Below are 24,265 nucleotides of genomic sequence, written 5' to 3'. Positions count from 1 at the left end.
TTAGCGCCATTTACGCTTATAAGTTGTTGATAATTCTACAATTATTGCATCTAAATTAACTAAAGATAAAAGCCTGGAAATACGAGCAGCATAATTCTAAGCAAAAAATGCCTATGTTACCAACATTTAAGACTGAAAAAAAAAAACAGAGCTCACGAAGCCATGTAAGAGGGTGAGTATATATACGTTTAGTTTTGCATATTGCAACAAGAAAGGGAAATGCAAAGCTGGATGCATAGAAGTCCCATTTATAACATTTCCACCTTCAGAATCTAGCTGTTTTTGAGATATGCAAGATACATACATAAGTACATGTAGACGACAAGAATCTGTTTTTGGAACAAAACGTTTTTTATTCAGTCCGTACATATAGATGTCACACGAAAAAAAAATCTTTCAAATAGATTCGAGAGTCGTCAAGATGGGTATTTTCGTTGAAATATGATATCTGAAATTTTTTGCGATCACAATACTTCCTTTACTACGTACAGTGAAGTAAAATCTATGAAAACAAAAGTATATGTCTAAGCCGTAGCGACGTTTACCGAATACATTCGACAAGCAAGCAAAAGTATAGTGTAACGCTTTCAACAAACTGTCATTTTATCTTGCTAAGAAAACATTTACCGCAGTACTTTGAATTAATATTTATAAACTTTATCAACTTGTCTACAGTTTGTTATCATTTCCGGATTTACATCTCTTTTTTAAAGGCATTTCCGAGCCATCTTATAGTAAGAATTACAAACTTAATGACAGTTACACTTGTTCATTTTAACGGAACTATTATTCAAATTCAGGACAGATATTCCGAAAATAAAGATGTAGGACCTCAAAATTATTATCCATTATTTAGAATCTTGTATTCCTGACGAATATTTTCCCCTTATTAAACAAGAAGGCCCTTTTTTCTATTCAAAATGTATAATGAATATTTCGTACCCTAATTGCCGAAAAAATTGCTAACTATGGGCAAAATATAAAACCTAAAGCATTTCATTACCGTTCATAATCTTCGAGAGGCATTCCTCTTGCTAAGAAATTCGTGGATCATCAGTTGTTCCCCGAAGAAAGCACTCTTTCCTACCGCACAAAACAGAAAATAGGCTCTAATGAGATTTTAATGGATTTCTGGAAAAGCGTCCGAATATTTGAATCTTTAAACGTAATGTCTGGGGGTTAATTTGCATTATGTGGGTGTGTAATGTATATTTATAAAAACAGCATTCCTTATTCCAAGACAATATATTTCAATCTTATCTCTAACGACGTTAAGAATTCTAATAGACTATTGGTTAACATAAGATACTGTGCACTTTGAGAAACAATGAACTGAAGTAATAAGATTTAAAGATATTTAGATGTTAAAATAGCAATGAGTGGGAGTTACAGGAAATGAATTAGGCAATTTTCTTTATTTAGGAAATTAGACTATTTCTAAAAATATCTTCGTTAAAAGCGGTGCCGAGTAAAAATCATTCAAGTCAAAATGACAGGCATTAAAATTGCATATGAACTTCTGCAAATGAAACTGTTTTGATGCTGCATTTGAAAGCAATAAAACAGAAGTCGGTGAGTCATTTGATGTCTACTCAAATACTGGATTATTGAGTAGACAAAATGAATTTGTCTACTCAATAATGCCAGTTTCAGTTTTCGACTCATCTGTAAATAACATTTTGGTGATCCACTATTGTCTGGTTCATGGCTTATGCTGTCTCCACCAAGCTAGGTGCTCTGTCTTGTGTGCTGCAGTGAGCAGGACGCAAACAGCGTATCTTATGGCATACAACTTTATATCGTGAAGCCTTCAGGTAATTGTAGACTATGAAACTTGGATTCCAGTGATAGCATATAGCTCACATATGTAGCACTCATGTAGCAATCCTTTCAGCGCGGCGACATAGGACTGCTACGAGCAGTCTAAAACACCTTTTAGATGAAATTTGTGATTTTACTTCCTTGTATGAAGCAAAGGAAGTGATTTAATCCTGAAGAATTTCAGGTATCGTATTTGAACTGAAACATCCATTTTGACAATTCACGATTTAAAAGGATTTTTTTTTCTTTTTAGCGTGACAACTGTAATATAAGGACTCTTTTTTTTCCAAAACGAATTGTGAAACTAATTTAAAATGGATTTAAATTATATTTTTTCGTGACATCTTTACGTACATACGTACCTACGTGTGTACGTAAAGAAGGTTATATAACTCAAAACCTATGACCCATTGAAACGTTGAAATTTTGCATATTGGTGTATATTTATATATCGCCATCGTCTTTCCCGGCCTTTATTTTCGCAATCGTTGGTGGTAATCATATACTTCCAATCAGAGAAGTGTTTTAAATGACGAAATATTCATGTTTGGTCAATGTCACATTATAAAAAAAAAGTTATTTATTTACTTCAAACAAGTAACGAAAAGCTTTTAATGGCGTCTTCCAATGTCCTATACTTATAAGTGTGAAATGTTTTTATTCATTATAAAAAATAAAATTATAAGAACTTTGGTTCCCTACAAAAACATTTACGAGTAAATTTGCACTTTTTGATGCCATTTTCAACTTGACATGTGAGATTGGTTAGTTAAGTTAGGATAATTCGAGAAAATAGGTTTAAATGAAATGCAGCAAACAATTTGTATAATTTAATAGGCTGCGTATGTGGTCTCCATGTTGTCACATCAAATTTGTCATTTGGTGTCCACATCAGATTTTTTATTATAAAAAATAAAATTTTACGGAAAATGTTCAAAACATTATGTTTTTTTCTGCCTTATGTCAAATATATTTTACTGACGAGAAGTGCATTTTTTATTCTAAAAAATAAAACAGTATGGGAAATGATTGAAAAATTATGTTCTTTATTTGTATCCATACTTGGGTGAAATAAAAAAAGATTAATAATTTTTCTAATAATTTCTTTAAAATATTTTACTTTCTTTAATACAGTAAATATCACATTAAGGAATAGAAGTTTATGAAAATAAAAACTAACATAATTAATTATGCAGATTTAACTAATAAATGCTCTTTCGATACAGGTCTTCATGAACACATCCAAAAATCTGTGCTACTGTTTTAATAAACAGTGTGTGTTAACTTTGTTAATAAACTGTAGGATGTATAAGACTATTATGTTTAATTCCTTTAATAAACCGGGTTCCATTTCAGGCAAAACGATTATTTTTTCCCATAAATATCAGTAAGATAGATAAAATTAGACCCCAAAATCTATCTCAAATTTTTTATATGGTCTAAATTTAAAGTAATCTTGTAACGTTCTGTGTTAATTAACCTCGTTATTATATTATTTTTTATTTACTTTCACTTGTACTTTCATAAACTCGCACCAGAGTGGAAGTTACTTAATATACAAAGCAGAGCAAAGTTCTTGAATTCAGCTAGAGAATGCGTTTGACCGTCAAAATTTAGATTCTCTGCTGGTTGAATTTAACTGTTCGGTTTAAGTTACAAATAGCCGCTTTTGCCTTGCGAAGGTTTAAACCAGAGAGAAGGTTCAGTTGAGCAATTTCTTTTTCTACTCCTCATTCAATCGAATCTAAACTTCTAAGTTAGCTTTCAGTAAAGGAATCAGTTACTAGTAATGAATCAGCCGCCAGTTTTGTTTCTGTTAATCGTTTTATGGCACCATCAGTGTTAATATTATTTTTAATTTATTTTATTTTAAATTTTAAATTTTGGCGTTGTACTTCTTTTACTAAGGCAGATTGATGATAATTATTCTGACAGTTTTACGATTGCTGGAGATCGTTGAAGATCCATATGATCTTTTCACTTTTGGACTAAATTTGTAGATAAGTCGACATTTGTGCAAGATGCATACCACTCATTGTATTGCATTTTCTAAGACTTGGTTTTATCTACTTATTATCCAAGAATTAATGGATATGTCGATCTGATTTTTCCAAAAGTTATAAACTTATTGCTGATGAGCCCGATTATCTATCCATTCAAATACTGAAATCAAAGCAACATTTAGATTGAAAGTTTACCAATCAGTGGCTGCCAGTTTCTATATGGTCACCACCAATTGCTATGGTTGAAAAACTAACTCTTAAGTCTAGTATTTACTGACGCAGACAAATTGGAGATCAGATAACACAAAACATTCTTCGTTTTGGGCACGCCATGTTGATACTACCTTCGCCATTTCCATGCATAAAAAGTGATTTTCATAAATATTTTGTGTATTGTGATTCTCTCTTATCCCACCATTTCATTTCAGGTTTACAATGAATCCCTCAACTACATTTCTCTCTTTGACTTTCCAAAAACGTCGCGATCAGCATTTTAGATTATAGGAAATGTTCTTCACTTGCCACCCATTTTATGTCGAATTTTTATCACTCTGGTGAACAAACAAATAAGAACAAAAGAAGACATTTTTTCTTAACTTTTAGGTGTTTCGTGCCCTCAGAATTTGTTTGTATAGAAACTCAATTACATGTACCCTTTCGCTACTGACAATATTTGTCTACTTCATCTATTTATATTTTTTTTGATACGTTAGGGCCTAATAGGTCAATTCTTGCCATTTCATTTGACAAAATAGTTTTTATGCTATTTAGGTACCCAGGCGGGCTATAATTTATATTTTTAATCAACTTAGAAACGTACAGGACTTGACATGTTGAGTCTCAAATTTTCGCAATTATGGAAAATAAACAGTTTTCCTTACTCTCTCGACTGTTTTACTTATTCCGAGACGACCTTAAACTGGCTCATCATGCAATTCCTATATAATACTTAATCTCAAACTCGCTGAGATAATCTGTCTTAATTTATTATTATTATTTGTTATTTTGAAGAAGAACAAGTGATAATCAATGATTTCATGATTTGCAGCTCTGTTTCTAATACTCGAATTATCATGGTGTTCAAAGTGGTCGAGATTTGTTTGTAATACTGGACTAATTGTTTCTGGAGAATCTAAAATTTTTGAAGCTAACATTAAATATTTCACTCCTTTCCACTCATCATCAAGTTCAATGCTTCATAGAGCATACGCTACAACATTTTCTTTCCCAGAAGTATGTTTAAATATGAAATTGTATTCTTGCAATTTAAGAGTCCATCGTAGGCGTCTGGATGGTAAATTCTTCCCAGAATACAAACGAACGACAGTCTCATGATCTGCATACACAGTGAGTATCGACATGCCGTTTTTTCTTATCATTAAAATAAAAAGTCTTCAATTATAAACTACTGCATTGAACTTCTTACCACATTATTTTTATTTTTGTTGTATCATAAATTATAATACGACGTTTAGCTTAAGAGAGCTTCTCCTGACGCATGCGCCGTTCGCGTTTATCCGCGCGGTGATGAATGATGACGTAACTGTTTATTACGTATGTATGTATATGTATACCATCCTTACTTCTTCGCCCTTTTTCTCTGCTGTATGCAACTATGTTTAAGTTAATCTCTGTCATTAAAAATGTTCATTGATATTACAATCTATTTAGGCTTATTTATTTCTTCATTGGTTATGGGCCCAGGAATGTTTCAACTGTGCTTAATTAGCAAAATACTTATTTTAAAATGAACATTTTGAAGTTTTCGAGCATTGAACTCTTAAGCCTAATTCAGTACAAGAACTGTTACGTCTAATCAACGGTAAGAACTGATCAGCGTTCAGTTAAGCCTATTTTTATAGCGCTCAATCTTGGTTTTTGGCTGCGAGAGACTGTATTACATTATGTCGCATTTGACTACTATAGAAAAGCTCGGAAAAGATAATTTTGACAGTTGGAGATTACAAATAGAAGCTGTATTGATTAAAAACGACCATTGGGATTATGTAACCGGTAAAGCGCTAAAACCTGCTGAAGGAACCGAAGACGAAAAGAAATGGCTCCAAGCTGATCAAAAAGCTCGCGCAGATATAATTCTTGCTATTAATCCTAGTGAACTGTGTCATATAAAGCATTGTGTGACATCAAATGCTGTGTGGAATAAACTCAAATCGGTATATGAATCGAAAGGACCTGCGAAGAAGGCTACATTATTAAAACAGCTTTTATTTAGAAAAATGGCGGAAAGCGAAACGATGTCTGAACATTTGAATAATTTCTTCGAAATAGTTGATAAGCTTAAACAAATGGAAATTGACATAGCTGATGATTTATTATCGATTCTTCTGCTCTATAGTATTCCAGAAAATTTTGAAAATTTTAGATGCGCCATCGAATCAAGAGATCAGTTACCTAGTCCCGAATCTTTGAAAATCAAAATGTTAGAAGAATGGGAAGCAAGAAAAGGGAAAACATCTCAAGATTCACAGAATGCATACTATACTGATTATAAAAGAAGAAATCAAGAACAGAAGAAAAATGAAAAATGGAAGGTAAATTCAAACAAAAATTTTCCTGCTGAAAGAAATTTTCGAAACTTGAAGTGTAATTACTGTTCGAAAATTGGGCACAAGGCATCTGAATGCAGAAAGAAAATAGCTGACAGAAAATATGCGCAATTAAATAAGGGAAATCAAGGTTCTATGATGGCTTCTAATTATGAAGAGCAGATTAGTTTAGCTGTAAACAATGCTTATCAGAAGACCTCCTCATGGTGTTTAGATAGTGGCTGTACATCTCACATGTGCAATGACAGAAGGTTATTTTCAGAATTTCACCCTCGAACGAATTCAACCATAAAGTTAGCAGTTAACAAAACAGCAAAAATTACAGGAATTGGAACTGTCCTTATAACAGTACCTAACGGAAATAAGACAATTAAACTTACGATCAAAAATGTGTTATGTGTTCCGGAATTGAAATGTAATTTGCTGTCAACATCTAAAGCTACTGCAAATAATCGTTCAGTGATTTTTACAGAACGACATGCTAGAATAATAGAACCAAATGGATCTATACTAGTGCAGGCTATTCGTCATGGTGATCTTTATTATATACATCCAAGCACTGAAACAGCTGCAATAGCACAGGTAAGTGATTTTGTAAAGTGGCATCTTAAATTAGGTCATTTAAATGAGCCTGATTTGAAAAGACTTAAGTCTGATAACATGGTTAGAAATTTAAATTTTAATAACACTGAATCTCTAAAAGACTGCAAAGTCTGTATCAGAGGTAAACAAACTGTGCAACCTTTTCAAAAAGAATCAAAATTTCAAAGTGATGAATTACTGAACTTGATTCACTCAGATTTGTGTGGACCTATGAGAGTCCCATCCCATGCTGGTTCGCGTTATTTTGTTACTTTCATAGACGACAAATCGCGTTATGTCGAAGTCAGTTTTCTTAAAACTAAAGATGAAGTGAAAAATGCATTCATTAAATACAAAGCTGCGGTCGACAATCGTCTAGGAAAGAAAATAAAAATCCTTCGGACTGATAACGGCCTCGAATATCGCGGAGAAGAATTTAATAAATATATTCAAGAATGCGGGATTAAACGAGAATTCTCTGCACCAATGACTCCTCAACAGAATTCGAGAGCTGAACGCATGAACCGCACTTTAACTGAAATGGCCAGATGTTTGTTATTACAAAGTAATCTTCCCCAATCCTTTTGGGCTGAAGCCTTGAACTGTGCTGTTTATATTCGTAATCGTTGCCCGAATCGAAGCCTGGGAGTAAACAAAACACCTTATGAATTATTTTTTGGCATCAAGCCAACTGTATCTCACTTCAAAGTATTCGGACAGAAATGTTTTGTACTTAATAAAAGGTCTAAAGGGAAATTCGATCCTCGATCAGAAGAACATATATTTGTAGGATACTCAAATGAATCGAAAGCACACAGGCTGTGGAATAAAAATTCCAGAAAAATCGTTATAAGCCGAGATGTTAGATTCATTGATGAATTTGAAAACTGTACTAATTATGATAAAGATTTAGAAGATTTATTTCTCGAAAATATTCCTGATAAAAAGAAGGGAGAACCTCTGAATGTAAATCAAATATCGGCTGATGAAATAACAGAAGACCCCTCAAATATGGCAGAAGCATCTGCTGAATCATCTGATAATGAAGATTCTGATTCCGAAGCACTACCTGAAATGCAGATTAAAAGGGGGCCAGGTCGTCCAAAGAAAGTCAAGACTGGGAAGCCAGAAAGACCAAAAAAGGAGTACCACAATATAAACATAGAAAAGGAAGAAGCACAAATTGCTGAAGAAGATACAAATCCGACATTAGAAGAAGCATTAAATGGAAGTTATGCTGAAGAATGGCATAAGGCTATGCAAAGTGAGTATGAAGCACTTGTTAAAAATGGTGCATGGAAATTAGTAAAGCGACCACACAACAAAAAGGTAATAGGATGTCGCTGGGTTCTTAGAACGAAATATAATGCAGATGGAACAGTTCAGAAGAGAAAAGCTCGATTGGTTGCTAGAGGATTTGCACAGGAACCTGGAATTGATTTTAATGAAACCTTTGCTCCAGTAGCCAGAGCAAGCTCTATAAGAACTGTGATTGCATACAGTGCTGAACATGACCTTATGTTATATCAACTAGATTTTGTTATGGCTTATGTTAACGGAGATTTAAAAGAAGAAATTTTCATGGAACAAGCTAAAGGTTTTGAAGACCAAAATAATCCTGATTATGTTTATGCTTTGCAAAAGTCTCTTTATGGTTTGAAACAAAATGAACGACAGTGGTATGAAAAATTAGACAAAAAACTCAAAAACTTTGGATTACAACCATTACAATCAGATAAGTGTGTATACAGGATGAAAACATCTCAAGGTGAGTTAATTCTAATTTTATATGTTGATGACTTAATAATAGCAACAAATAGCTGTGATTTATATGCTGAACTTAAAGGTTATCTTTCTAAAGAATTTCATGTTAAAGATTTAGGCAAACTTCATTATTGTCTTGGAATAGAATTTAATCAAGATGTAAATAATAATTCTATTAGTTTATCTCAGCAGAAATATGTTGATAATATTCTACGAAGGTTTAATATGTAAGATGCAAAACCAGTAGCAACTCCTTTAGATCCTAGTGTAAAATTCAGTAAAGAAATGTGTCCTTCTGAAACTGAAAAGGAAGAAATGAACAATGTACCTTATCGCCGTCTAATTGGTTCGCTTATGTATCTTTCTGTGTTTACTAGGCCGGATATTGCATATGCCGTCAGTCACCTGAGCCAATTTAATAACAATCCTGGAAAATTACACTGGTTGGCTGCAAAGCGCGTTCTTCGATACTTAAAAGGAACTAAAAATTATTGTGTAAAATTTCGAAAGACTGGAAAAGCACTTATTGGATATACCGATGCCGACTGGGCGTCAGATGTTAATACTAGAAAATCATATACAGGTTATTTATTCAAGCTAGCTGGAAATCCGATAACATGGGAATCACGAAAGCAACAAACTGTTGCATTATCAAGTACTGAAGCAGAGTACATCAGTCTTTCAGAAAGTGCCAAAGAAGCAGTTTATTTACGTCGTTTTCTTAAAGAATTAAATTTTACTGCTGATTATCCAACCATTATATATTGTGATAATCAAGGTGCACAGAAGCTTATGAAAAATGCTGTTTATCACTCACGCACTTAACACATAGATATTAGACATCATTTCATTCGTGAAATTTATGAAAGAAATGAAATAGACGTTAAATATGTGCCAACAGAGAAAATGCCTGCTGATGTACTGACAAAAACATTGACTGCTTCGAAACATTCTAAGTGCTGTAAATTTATTGGAATAACTGTAAATGATTAATGTTTATTTTTTTTTTCAGCCGCCAAACGTCGAAAGGGGGATTGTTGTATCATAAATTATAATACGACGTTTAGCTTAAGAGAGCTTCTCCTGACGCATGCGCCGTTCGCGTTTATCCGCGCGGTGATGAATGATGACGTAACTGTTTATTACGTATGTATGTATATGTATACCATCCTTACTTCTTCGCCCTTTTTCTCTGCTGTATGCAACTATGTTTAAGTTAATCTCTGTCATTAAAAATGTTCATTGATATTACAATCTATTTAGGCTTAGTTATTTCTTCAATTTTCCTGTTAACTTGCATTTTTTTCAGTATGGCTGTGCTATGTTTTATTTTTCTATCCTTTATTTTCTTGGAATTCTTGAATAGTATGTTTTCAATAATTATGTTCCTTGAGGAACTAAAACCTCTAACTTGTGCACTCAAAATTTAAAACACTTTCCTGCAAAATCAAAATCTCTAACCGGCAAACAATTTTCTTACTAAAGGGCTCTATAGGACATGTGAAAATTCAATGTGTCTGAAAAATGTTTGATTTTCATATATATATATAGACATATTTTGGTATGCTTTAAAGTTTTTCTGTCTCTTATTTTAATCTGATAGTTGCCACTAGAACATTATAATTCTAACACTTCCTATGGAAACTTATTTTGAATACAAGTTATGTGCACTGGTATATCACTGAGTGCGTACCATTCTGCTTGTGTGTGAAATGGCTTAAAAATTAGTTTATACAAAATGTCTTACTTTTTCCAAAAGTTTTTGTTTCAACGTAGTTTTGATTTTTTTTTATAAATGTTGCTTTCAAATTCATTTATTTTATTGACAAAGTGATTTTAGATGCTTTGCATGAAGTAGTTTTTACTTATTGTTTCGAAATTGTGGAAGAACAGTATAATTAATTTTGGACTCTAAATGCTCAGAAGGAAAAATAATCTTATATGGCTTTCATTCGAATTGCTATTATGATTAAATTATCAAAATGAAAATATACCAACTCAGTTTTTTAACTTAATAAACAATAAATGTGAAAGTTAGTTTTTATCTTAAATTTAATTTCCAAGAATTCTGTAAAAATTTCAACCAACTTAGAAACGATGTTTTATAAGATGATAATATATAACCTAAGTTCATTATGACAAAAATTATAGTTTCCATTGTTTATCGTGAAATATATATTTACTTATCGTGAAATATATAAATGGAATAAAATATTTATTACGTTTTCTTTAAAAAATTATTTACCTTTCCTTTAAAATTATTTTTATTCTATGTACCATCATGCAATACTTTGTTTCCTTTACCTCTATAGTCTTAGCATTAGTTTCCTAAAGATGAATAAATTGTATCTATAATTCGATAGTATTCGCTATGCCGTTTTATTGAGTTTCGCGGTTTTTTAAACAAAAATTCTTGTATATTCTATAGAGCTCAGAAAATCAATCGTTATTTATTAAAAGCTACGTGGTCATTTTTAAGGTATTCCTGCACCAAAAATCGGTGTTTATTTTCTTAAACTATAAAATATCGTGTCCTGTTGTCCCAATGTATGATAATAGAAAGAAATATATTATCAAAACTTTACCTAGTGTTTTGACATCAGTAACCTAACCTTACAAGAGTATTTCTGAATTTTGTAGAATATCCAATTATAGGTGTCTAAATAACTATGTAAAAAGGGACATGAATAACTGTATAAAACTTTAATATAACACATAAATAAGTGACAATATCCGTTTCATAGATTAGACCTCAAGTCAATCTCGGCACCTGCATTTTAGTTACCTATAGCGGATGCCACATTGTCCCAAAAATATATTCTACATGAAGACACTGATATTGAAAGCCTTTGAAATACAATTATGAAAACTAAAATTGGGATTTCTTGAAATGTTGAACTTTACTCGCTAGAAGGAATATAAATTTTAATTGCAAATTTAAATCTATCACGTGAAATGACAAATCTAAGAAACAACAAATGTCTTTTATAGGAAAGAGGCCTGTAGAATTAAAAAACCAAGACTATTATTATAATTTCTTTCAAAAATATAACTTTATAATGCTTATCTTTCCAGTACTAATTTACATAATATATAAAACATTCTATTTACAAGAAACCTACATAGAAATTCAAAACATAACTAATACTCTACTTTTGCCTTCAAATTCTGTCATTCATTCAGAGATTCTGGATTGCAAATACCTGAAAGTAATATAAAGCCCTCAAGTATAAATTCCAAAACTGAATGATTTTTTTTTCTTCCACAGTTTCTCTTCTTTCCTCCTCCCTAAGGCCTATTTTTATTTATCTTTAGTTTTTTTATTTGGTGAGTGACTACATACTTACTTGTTGCAGTAGCTAATACTTTTGCAGTACATGAAGATCTCTGGGGAGGATCGCAAAGACAATCGCTTGAGAACATGCGCCTTGTACCAACTAGAGCACAGCCTGCAAGATCTCTTAGAGAAGGTACCGTACCACCTACAAGAGCCCCTGCAAGGCCTCCTGCAGACAGATCCCTGGAGAAGACCAAATGCCCAGAACTTCTCTATGGTAAGTTTGACGTAATGTATTTTGCAGCATTTAACAATATGAGATTCTTGTTTAAAATATTTTTAATATATTTCTTAACGAAGAAGAAAAAAAAACGTATTACATAGCTAACCTTTAACTTTATTCACAGAACTTTATTCTTTAACTTTATTCTTTAACTTTATTGCATTTTTTAAGATATATAGATGATTAATGATGTATCGTAAAGGCGAAAAAAGGTACTTTAACCATACCTACTTAGTAAAAGGCCGAATCACTAAACTAGCTTCGCAGTCAAGTACACCGATTTATATATTATAAATTAGCATAAATAGTAATAATGATTTGATATTTCTTTGTTGCTAGGAAAATTATTATTAAAAAAGGAAAGATTTATCGATTTTATAATAAGAAATTTTATTGAAACATCTTATAAAAAACGTGGAATAAGAAATAAAACAGCAGAAAATTAAACATAATATAAGAAATCATATTTTATTTCATCAACTATTATATACTGGAAATATTACCCTTTAATTCCCAAGAATGAATATATCATATTAAAACCGTGACGTATATCAAAAGGCTAATCCTTCGGCGATTGTGAGATTAAGCAATTCTTTCATCCGAAATACGCGCGGTATTGGTTAGTCGTAAATCGCGCGGTATTGGTTAGTCGCAATGTGAGTTGTGATCGTTTTTATCCATTGCGGTCACGAGTATAATGCGAGCTGAGCTCGCTGATGCCCATCACTGCAGCATCTCTCATTGCAATATATTTCTTGTATCCTCAGTCTAAAAAAGTAGCTACGTATTAACATTTAGCCTTTGTATGACCATGTAAATTACCTAAATTCTTCAATAAACGCTAGATAGGAGAGGACGATGGGTATACATACTCTGGTAGACGCCAGACGCACCCATCCTTCGTCACCTGTTACCTGATGTCCATCAAAAGCTTAACAAAACGTAACTAGCTGCGTACTATAAGCTAATATTTCTTTGGGTGGTGAAAAAGTAGATATACGTAATATCATCTCATTCGGTTAAACTAGTTTTAGATAAAAAGCATATTATACAGGGTGATTTTAAATTGTTTTTATAAATTAAAATGGGTAACAGTTCCCATTAAAACGAGCAATAGTTATCATAGAACATAGGGTTGCATTCTACTCTAAGAGGCAGCAAAGAGAAAAAGTAGAAACGCATCGAGGAAGAACAAGGAGACTATCTCCTAAGACTATAAAGAATTAACAGTATGCAAATTTGCACCGAAAAGAAACAGCGTTTTGCTTTTAGTTTTTTACCGGAAAAAGCCAATCAGAAAAACAAGCATCCTTGAAAAAGGCACAACTTCATCTCTTCAATCTTGGCAACATCGTCCGAAACTTTTCGTGAATGCTCTAAAGGAGTACACGAATGAGGAATTGGCAGATATTCACCTCACATACGGTGAAGCAAAAGAGAATGGACACGAAGTCCGACCGATTGTGAGAACAATGGTTTCCAACTCGTCGGATTCCAAGTCATCCATCCTTTTCCAGTGCTGATCGAAGAATCCGAGAAACCAGTTTTTTTTTTGCCATCTCAAAAAGCAATGCAGGACATTCGCGAAATGCACGAATGCCAGAATGGAACAGCGAGTTGCCGGCATTTTCAGAACTTTTTGTGAGTTTTTCATTACACAATAAATCTGATTCCGCAACTTTTGGTCTAGCTCATTCGCTTTACCAACACTGTTGAAGTTCAGGATGGAAGTCTAATAATCATCTTTTCTGCCTCTCGAAGTGGAATGCAAAGTATAATTGCAAACCGGTCAAAACTGTTTATTTTTTATAATAATTTAAATAGCGATTTTGCCGAGAAAAATTATCGTATTCTTATATTAATCACTACTTAAAACTGCACTTATTAAACTGTGCTTTGTCGTATTCTTATATTACTTACATCAATAAAAAAATAAATATTTTTTTATAAAATTTAATTTTACTTGTCGTAGAAAGAACAACTGATTCGGATAATTACAATACTGGGCATATGAAGTTTTATACTACTAGATTGCCACTTGTCCGAAACTTCCATAATCTGAAAGACCTGTCTTATTTGAATCATTAATTTTCTTACAATCAAATCATAACTCAATTGTCAGTATTCAAGAGGTATTTAGTTCAACAGCTTTGAAACACATTGCGAACATTACAAATAATGCTAAATTCAGTCTGATTGTTTTTTTTAACACGAAAGAGAAAAGAAAGGGAAAGAAAATAATGTACTCAATTATATTTCCTTTTATAGTTAAAATGTTTTCCTTACCCAAGTAATCGACAGCTCTTTATTGATCCTTTAAATTCTTAAATCTGTAACAAGTAGAGAGATAGATAAAAGCGTAGCGTTCTACCTCGTTATGCCTCTGGGCTCTTTCAAAAAAATCCTCTGAACCACATCAAAAGTGTTCTTAGTCCTTTAATGATTACTCTAAAACTTAAAACCCTTTCAGCTGTGGCTTCGAGAATTTCACTAACTACACAGTATTGATTTTCGAGAATCACGTCATGCCTTTTCTTCAACAAAGGAAATCGTAGTAATTGCTTGAGAGTTAAGAGGAAGCTTATACTGCTTGAATTAACAAAAGTGAACAAATTAAATTACTTTAATATAAAAAGCCGATATTATTTTTTATAAGAATATAAAGCCTCATTCTAATGGCATGGGTCATTTCAGTCAGTATCATGGAAACAAAATTATTTAGTTAGCAGTTTCATTTATTTTTGATTTCTCTTCCCCTCCACCAAAATAAAAGAAATTCATTTTTGTTATTATTTGGTTTTTAACACCGTCGTTCTTGTGGCAGCGACTAGATATCTGTCTCATCAATATATCAATAAAATAAAAGCTTCCAACTTTGGCAATTTTATAAATCTACGACTGTAAGCAGTTTTCGCTTTTCTATTTATATATGATTTTTACAATATACTAAAAATGAAGTCGGCCTAGATATATTTGGCCTAGTCTTCGACTCGTGAACTATGCGTCCACTGATGAGGGGCACCCGGGTGAAAACCCTCTCCCAGTGTAACAATTTTTTGCATTTTTTTCGATTGTTATCGAGAATAATTAGGAGATAAGTGTCGATATATCGAGAATAATTAGGAGATAAGTGTCGATATATCGAGAATAATTAGGAGATACGTCCTGAGAGTAGATTGATTAGAAAATTCGATGATAAATTTTCTGAGTCCGGGCCGTATAGATAAATACTTCCGAGGCAGTTAACAGAGGTTAGCAGGAACTGAGTGCCGAGCTGGAGGCTGAACGAAGTTTTTGACTCTGAGAAGGGAGGAGGAGGAGTTAGCTGCAGTGAAGGAGCTGATTCGATAGAGGGTGATCCACAGTGTGCTAGGTGGAGGGGGCTCTTTTCATTGCCATACGTTTAGAAGGGTGGCCGAAAGTAAGGGGAGGGACGGGGAAGGGGCAATTGCCTGCTGAAATAAAAAAAAAAAAAATTAGTCAGAATAAGGGAAGGAAATTGCAGTGTTCAAGCAAAATTGGGTTACTTTATTTCTTAAAATTTAGTCCAAGAATAAAAACTAGTGCCAGAATGGGTTAAGTATTAATTGTTACTAAAATTATTTACTTCGAACATTAAAAATAAAATTATTTAGTTCTTCCAACATTAAAAATATTAAATACATTTTTTCCATTGCGGTGTTAGCCTCTCTAAGCTGTTTCAAATTTTTGTTAATTAAATAAGTCAATTGTGAGAGTTGTATTCCAAAGATTGTTTCGAGTTCTTTGATAGATTTGACAAATTCTAAAAATCCTGAGGGTTGGTTAAATTGTGCATTTTTTGATTTAAGGGCGTGCGGCCTGTGTGGTTGTGTGGGTTGAGTCTGATTAGTATTATCTATGTGTTGAGGATTTGAGTTTATGGGGTTTCGTTTGCAACAACATCTGAAAAAAATGTTTTATGGGTGCTTGTGTAATGTGCGATTTTGGTTTAGGAAACTTTATATAACCACGGTAAGACGCTGGGTGAGTTTGATTATAGTTTACACAAACAGGTTTTTCAATATGTCCTTTATGTGGTCAAAATGTAATTTTATGTTCGTCGGCATATTTTTACACATCTAAGAGTAAAAAAGCAATTTTATGAGAAATGGTGCCATATTTGGCAATTGTGGCATTGTGGTATTAATTTTTTATTGTTATATTTTTCGATTTGAACTATGAATAAGGATAAGTACTTAATATAATAGATTTTATCAATGTTTGGGTGTTAAGAGTAATTGAACTTGGAATAGCGGCATGGGTTTGCGTGTATGATTTCGACTCATTTCAACAACTTTGTGTACTATGCATCTTAAATTTGTGAGAATTTCAGAGATTTCGGTAGTATCCATGTCTATTGGCAGTCAGCGTATCACTACTTTTACGGGTTTCTGGTGGCAAAGATTAATTAGGTAGTGTTCTATGGAATTGTTTCTAAGAAACTGAGTGAGTGTTTGGTGGTCATCATTTGTGTTTGGGAAGATTTTAAGAAATTCACCGCTTACTTTTCCGAAAGCTTTTGTGGAGGTTTGAGTTGCTAATTGCTTGAGATAATCATTTTGTTTAATGAGAGCAGGTGGTTTGATCATTATAGGTGAAGCAGATTTAATTTGATGTGGTAGCTCTGAGTGTTGGGTTGGGGTACTGGTTTGAGCGTTGGTATTATCATTTTGCAAATTGGTTTCGGGGTTATTAGAGTCTAATGGACTAAATTTATTTTGAGTAGGAACTGGATTTGAGTTTAAGTGAGCTTTGGTTTCCAGTTTTAGCAGCTGACGTTGGTTTAACAAAACCTTCATCTAGATTTAAGTTATCATGAAAATTCTATGAGATATCATGTTGTTTTCTTTTAACTGCGGTGTTAGAGCTACTAGCAGGATTAAGAAATGTGGTGTTAACACACTGTGATAGAAATTAATCACGCTTACCCTTAAGGTGCTCCATTTCCTTCTTCGGATCCCGAATATTTTTCGCTAGTAAATCAGTGTACTTATCCGGGGTGATGACAGGTCGACTAGCGTCCATCATACGTTTCATATCCTTATTAGCTTGGATTTTACTTTCAGGTTGAGCGATTTGCTGATTCATTTCAAAGTCCATTTTCGTTAGCAGTCATCGTGCCAGTATCAGAAAATTCATCCGTAGACACACTCCAATCCAAATACGTTTTATTCGGTGGTAATGTATCGCTGTTAGGATTAGGATCATGGCTCGCAATGAGAGCTAGAAAAGGAACGACCTTCACCCACGGAGGCTGAAGGCAGAATCATCGGCCTAGTAAAACGAAAGATACTAATTGTCTCCTTTTTCGGGGAGAGGGCAAGGTGTATATCTTATTTAAGAAGCATACTGTAGGCAACTTCAATCAGTGATACCAATTTACACGTGGCAAGCTCAAACCGTTGCATTGTTAGCTAGCCGCTGTGCGTATCTGCTACACTTTCACATGTTACTTAAATAGATTTCTGTTAAATTGTATTTTCTTAAAAGATCGGAAGTAAAACAAGAGAAAAACTATAAAACTGTAGAGAAAATGGTTATTAAGTCCATTAAAAAATTTGAAATGCAAAATATAAAGAACTTTAAAGGTAAAAAGTTTTAAATTTTATACGGAGTACTAAGTTGGAATAAATGTAATTTCATGATTTTTGAAAAGTTAAAATAGAATGTAGATATAATAACATAAAAAGTTTGTCTGAAGTTTCACTTGTGATTTTTTAACTGTTAGGAAAGTACTTTGAGAATATTAAATCGTATAAGTTATGCGAATATAATGTTTTGGTAAAACATTCTTAGCTCTGCGTATTTATTATATTGTGTTTGAATTGTACAGATTCGATGAAATAATATATTACATATTTTAAATTTCTGTTCGAGGTGTGTGGTAAAAATATTTTGCAATGGATTGAAGATAGAGAGTAAAACGGAAAGATTGAAATAAAATGCATGTACTTATTTAATAAATACATTTTAATGAAAAAAAGCTTATTGTTTCCTTATTTTAATTTGAATATGCACCTAAATCTTTATATATAATGAAATCATTAGACTTAGATGTAATGATGTAGAAGCATTGATAGCATATAATGCAGAACGTTGAATCTGTAATGTACAGCAAACTTGGCACACAACGCAGATTAAATAGTTAGCTTTATTTCAACTGACATTTGCAGCCACAATTCACTTGGCACCCTAATCGTGATACTTCAAGAACATTTACGTTTCTGATACTGTTGCGATAGGGGGAGAATAGCCAAGCAGCGAAATCAAAGTTAAAAGCAAAATGTGCAGTTATCCAGTATAGAAGCCAAGAGAAAGCTGTTAAAATTTTGCAGCTGTTAAAATGCATGTACCGAATTTACGTCTGGTGTGCGTGTGTGATTATGGAAAAGCCTCGAGGGCTATCCCCATGGACCTTATAAGAGATTTATTCTTATAAGGTCCATGGCTATCTCGAATTTACGTCATCAGCGTTATAGAAATGGATTGAGTTGAAAATGGTTCAAGAAAAATTTATTACTATTTTTAGAAGAGAGAGTGAGAAAATACACAATTAAAAATGATGAATTAACGGGTTATTGGTTTGGGATAGTTAAGGAGATTATTAACGGGAATTAACGGGTAATTTTTAAATACATGTTTTTATCTTACATTTATATATATATATATATATATATATATATGTGCGTGTGTGAAAGAAAGTTGAAACGGGTGGACAATGGTTCTCTTGCATTATAACTTGAAGTGACTTTACTGCGTAGTTAGAAAGATGGATGCATTAACCAAAAACTTCGAGACGTGGCCGTTTAGAAACATTATTTTATACCTTGGTAAAGCACATTAAATCAGTTTCTTTTTGACAAGATACTTTTCGATCATAGTTCAGTACAGTAATTTTTATGTACACAGGTTTTAGGATAAAGAGCAAAAGGGAGACAATTAAGCATAGCCGCGCAGAGATGTTCGCAGTGCAAAAGTTAAGAAAAAGAATGACGTAATTGCTCATGAAAGCAGTATTTATATTATACAGGTGCATAAGTACAGCTAAGCTGAGATTGCTCAGTTTTAGGTTTTGATTCTCTTTGCAAGCAGTTTTATGTAATTTGGAAAGATCTTGAATTGGGAGAAAAGATGAACTTAGAACGTAAAATTTAGAATATTCAATTTTGCGGTTGCCAGTTATTTCTTAGCGTAGCTAATTTTATTATATCTTATACACACACACATAGATATATAAAATATAGGACAGAATTACCAACAACATTATTAAACGCAATTTGAAACAACTGGCAATATATCTTTAAATCCTATAGCCTACTGCCATCAGTATGGCCCTTGGTCTCTGCTCAGCCAATTTCTCTATTTTTTAATGAATTTGTGGGTGTGCAGTTTGCACCAGTTATGCCTTTAAAAATCAAGGGTACCAATTAAAATGCATTTAAAAATGTTTCAAGAGTACCCAAGAATAAATTATAGTATGTTAAACTTGGCACATCTGTCTGCAGTTTCATCATTTCAACTACTATGCTATTTGAAGCTATACTATCTCTCGTAAAATCATCTTGGTCACGATTAAAAAGTTGATTGGTTTCATTTTCTCTAATCAGCTTCCTGCTAAGACCTATCAACGTGCCACGACTGCAAACCTCTAAAATATCACATATATACATATTCAGGTTTTTGTTTTATAAAATGAGATATATGCGTGTGTATGTGTATGCATTCGGGAACATGAAACATATTATTATGTAAATGAAATAAAACAAATTTTAATTATAAGAAACTTTAAAATACTTTTGTTAATTTATTTTTTAAAATATTAAAAGCTCTAATTTCGGAAAATATACAAACGTAATTTTGACCCAAATTGCAAAATATAAGTAAAAAAATTCATCTCATTTTACTTTCAAAAATAATCCTTAAATCAGTTTGAAAGAAAAATAATAAAATGCTTTCTCCTTCATGAGAAGACATATTTTAAAATTATGCTCCTATTCTCTTTTAAATTTTTGAACTGTCATTATATTTTGTTACTGAGTTTGTTATTGAGTTCCTTTTATCTACTTTTACTCTATCCACCTAATATTTATTCTTAAGAAATGGCACTTATTTTCAAAGAAAGAAAACTAATTATGTGAAAATTCTTTCCATAAGTTTAGTTTCTAACGCATTTTAAAATAGCTGCTTTGTTATACTTCGTTTTGTTTTCAAAGACATTTTCATTTTGATACATGAAGAAAGGCAGAAAATTTATGAAAACTGGTATTATATATAAGAATCGTAATGCTAGTAAGCTTTCAGTGTTACCATATTTACAAATGACGTATTTTAAATCATTGCAATATAATGTTTTAACATAGTCTTTAAAAACAAGCTTATTATACATAAAAGCTTTTTTTTTGCATATATAGACTTCATGAATTATTCCTACAAGGGCTTGGCAATAGTAAAAGAAAAATAAATCCAGTTTAAACAGAAAACAATCGTATTAGAGAGATATTATCAAAATGCTAATGATTTTATAGAATCTAGGAAAATGATCCGATTCTAATGAATTTTACTTACATTGTAGGTGAACATTTCCGTTCGTTTTAAATAATAATTACTAAATAAACTAATACTGATCAGAAACTGGTTCGAAAGTCACTCCTGTCTGACTACCCACAACTCTAGCATTATAAACAAGTACAGGGATTCACAGTTACGCTACAGAGCCAAAGAAGAGTCTAGTCTTAAAACTCAGTTATACAAGGCATTAAATGTATACTCTTGTAATGTTTTCTATAATAACTGAAAATCTGTATTTATTAAGCTTCAAGTGAAATCAAGTTTCTAAATGTTAAATTCTACCTTATGCACGGCAGATTAGTTTCTAGCTTTGAATTACCGTATTAAGGCTTTAAAACCAACACAAAATTTGTTAAGTATCTCTGCAATATCTTTATGACTTGTTACATACTAAATGCATCACGAAAGAAATATTAAATATTTTATAATGTTCATCTTTAACTTTTTGTGGAATATTGAGTACATAATGTCAGAGAATATTATCTATATATACATATACGTACCGTGTCAGTGTTTTAGTGTTTCAATTTCTAAATTCAGTATTTGTAGAATAGGAAATTTCTTTGGGTTCCCGTTTTCACAATTTTCCTAAGCCATCGAAGCGCCCCCTATTGCCAAGAATGTTGAACATTTATCGATGGTTATAAATATGAAATGTTCACTGGCACCAAAGAACTTCCGCAGCTGGCCCTAATGACGGCAATTGTTGACGAGTGGTGATTGGTCCAATTTCATAACCTTACTGAAGTGTTTACGTCAGCGGTAGCCAAACGTGTAAAGAGAGAGAACTGGGATCAGTTAAAGGTCAAATCCGAAGTTTGCAATTAATGGAACAAAAAGAAAAAATAGTACATGAAAGTTCATATTTCCTCTTCCGCAGTTCGTGTTTAGGTTCAAAGTTTATTCGACAAGAAAAATATATTTATTTACTTCGGTTTATAGCGAAGAAAAGAAGAAAGTTCTAGTAACCACATAAAGAATTTTCCCATTTGCTTTTGGCGGCAAAGGTCAGCTATCATTCTGGAATTTAGAGATCCATGTTTCTTTCTCTACTAAGATGGTTTGGTTTGGTTTATTAGATTATGGCAAAGCACTCAAAGGCTATCTGCTTTAAGGGAGGGATGCCTTTGTGGAGGACATTTTAAGGGAAACTGGCTCGTATACACGTTACACATGGGGAAAACCACGAAAGCACCCATGCAGCCAGCCCGTTCGCGGGATTCGAACCTCGGACCGAACTACCAGTGTTCAGCGACGTTACCGCTCGGCCGCTGGTAGGCACCCTACTAAGATACTACTAAGTTTTCCACAATTCCTTCTCCAGAATTTCTGATGTATAATTCACTTGTCTCCAAAGCTCTAGTGAATATATTTCCATGATGCATATGTTTAGCCAAAACCCAAGCAATATAAAAATTCCTTAACTACTCTTTTGCAAAAATTTATGAAGACGAAATTCCATAGTTACAGGGAATTTCGTTACCTTGTACGTCATAGTTTGGAGTTTGATTTGTACGACACAGTGCCTTCACAGTTTGGAGAATAAAAAACAAATTCACGAAAATAATGCAGATATTATTAATATCTCTTGCAGATACATTTACAAGTCGATCATATATGTCAGAAGAATTCTAAAAAGAGCTTCAAATTTTACCTCATTGGGTCAGAAGTAAATAGGAAAAGGTATAGATGGCCTTGTGGGTGTGCTAGATTTCAGCCACTAAGGATTAGCACAGTAGCATCAAGGAATCCTGATCAAGGAATATTAGCCTGAATATCTTCTAATAAAATTTTCATATAGAAAACTTAAACGTGATTATTATTAGATCAAAATAATTAACATTCATTCCTCAATACACTACCGAATAAAAATTTTAATAAACATATTAAAATCTACCGCAAACTTTCATTATGATTGTCCTCAACTTATTTTTCGATTACCGTTTCTCGATCAGATACCTGGAAAAACCACTTTGTAAACGATGCCATCTGGAATTTGCTTTCATTTCTCCATTAAAGGAGCACAAAATTTATTTGCATATATGGCCTAATTCATACATATCTCCAATTAGTGGAAATATGGTAACTTTCATGTAATTGGTTGTATATTTGCTCTTTAATATTTCTTTTACGATTAAAAATAGCTTTAAAACAATTAATTTAGGTCATAAATTATTAAGATGAGTGATTTCGCCTATTTGTTCGATATCTTTCAAATTACCAACACATACATATTTTAGACAAAAAAAATTAAATAATTGTTATAATAACAAACAATTTAACAATAATTTAACAAATTATTATAATTTTACTCTATTACGAAAATACACTCATGTCCATAAATCAAGGATAATCCTGAGTCACGCGGAAATCGAACTCTAAAATAAATATATCACCTGTAAAATCACTACACACATCTTCAAGAATCATATGCAAATTTCAGGAAGTAACCAGATGACACCGACGGTACGTCACAATGACGAGAGTGTAAGAGAGTGATATATAAGGAATACAGTTAAAGAAGTAAAATTGTTCGCAGGCGCTTTATAAGCATTTCAGTGCAATAACCGAATAGTTATGACACAAAGGACGCATTTGGATGATTTTTTACGTGGTAGAATTATCGGCCGTTTGGAATGTGGGCGTACCCAACTGGAAGTATCAGACGAACTTGGAATTCCCCAGAGTATCATCTCTAGGCTTTGACAATGATTCCAAGATGATGGTAATGTGAGTAGATGTTACAGCACAGGTCGCCCCAGAGTTACAACGCCGAATGAGGACGAGTATTTGGCAGTTACTGCCAAAAGAAACAGGCGAAGCACAGCCTCTGACCTGTCTCGTCAGCTCTCTTCAGCCACTGGTACGACAACTTCAAAACAGACCGTGTACAGACGCTTAGGGAAGATTGGTCTATATGCTCGTAGACCTGTCAGATGCGTTCCAATTACTGTAACTCGCTGTCGCCTGCGGTTAGCCTGGAGTAGAGAGCATGCATTGTGGACACCGAAACAGTGGGCTTTTGTGATGTTTTCCGACGAGTCCAGGTTTAGCTTGCAGTCTGATTCTCGCCAGACTTTCATATGGAGAGCTCCAGGTACCCGTTACCACCAAGAAAACATCATTGAACGACACCGTTACGGTGGTGCAGGAGTGCTCGTTTGGGGTGGAATTATTCTGGGTTCCAGAACTGACCTGCATGTTCAAATTGGAACCTTGACAAGCCAAATCTATTGGGACGTCAATCTGAAACAACATGTACGTTTGTTTCGGGGCGCCATGGGCGCACAATTTGTGTTTATGGATGACAACGCCCGTCCTCACCGTGCAAACATGGTAAGTAAATGGCTTCAGTCGGAGAATATCACCCGTATGGACT

General features: G+C 33.1%; 1 protein-coding gene across 1 annotated transcript in view; it reads left to right on the top strand.

Moving 5' to 3' along the window:
- Nucleotides 1-24,265, top strand: part of LOC118198090 (SCY1-like protein 2) — a 459,500-nt gene that overhangs the window by 176,665 nt on the left and 258,570 nt on the right. Inside the window, exon 6 of the mRNA XM_085816142.1 lies at nucleotides 12,097-12,291. Within this exon, the coding sequence (XP_085672268.1) occupies nucleotides 12,097-12,291 (195 nt within the window). The remainder of the gene's footprint in view (nucleotides 1-12,096; nucleotides 12,292-24,265) is intronic.

This window comes from Stegodyphus dumicola, chromosome 1 (genome assembly GCF_044657685.1).
Source record: "Stegodyphus dumicola isolate Sdum_Otavi_A_Nest chromosome 1, ASM4465768v1".
NCBI lineage: Eukaryota > Metazoa > Arthropoda > Arachnida > Araneae > Eresidae > Stegodyphus > Stegodyphus dumicola.
This window is presented reverse-complemented; position numbering and strand designations above follow the sequence as displayed.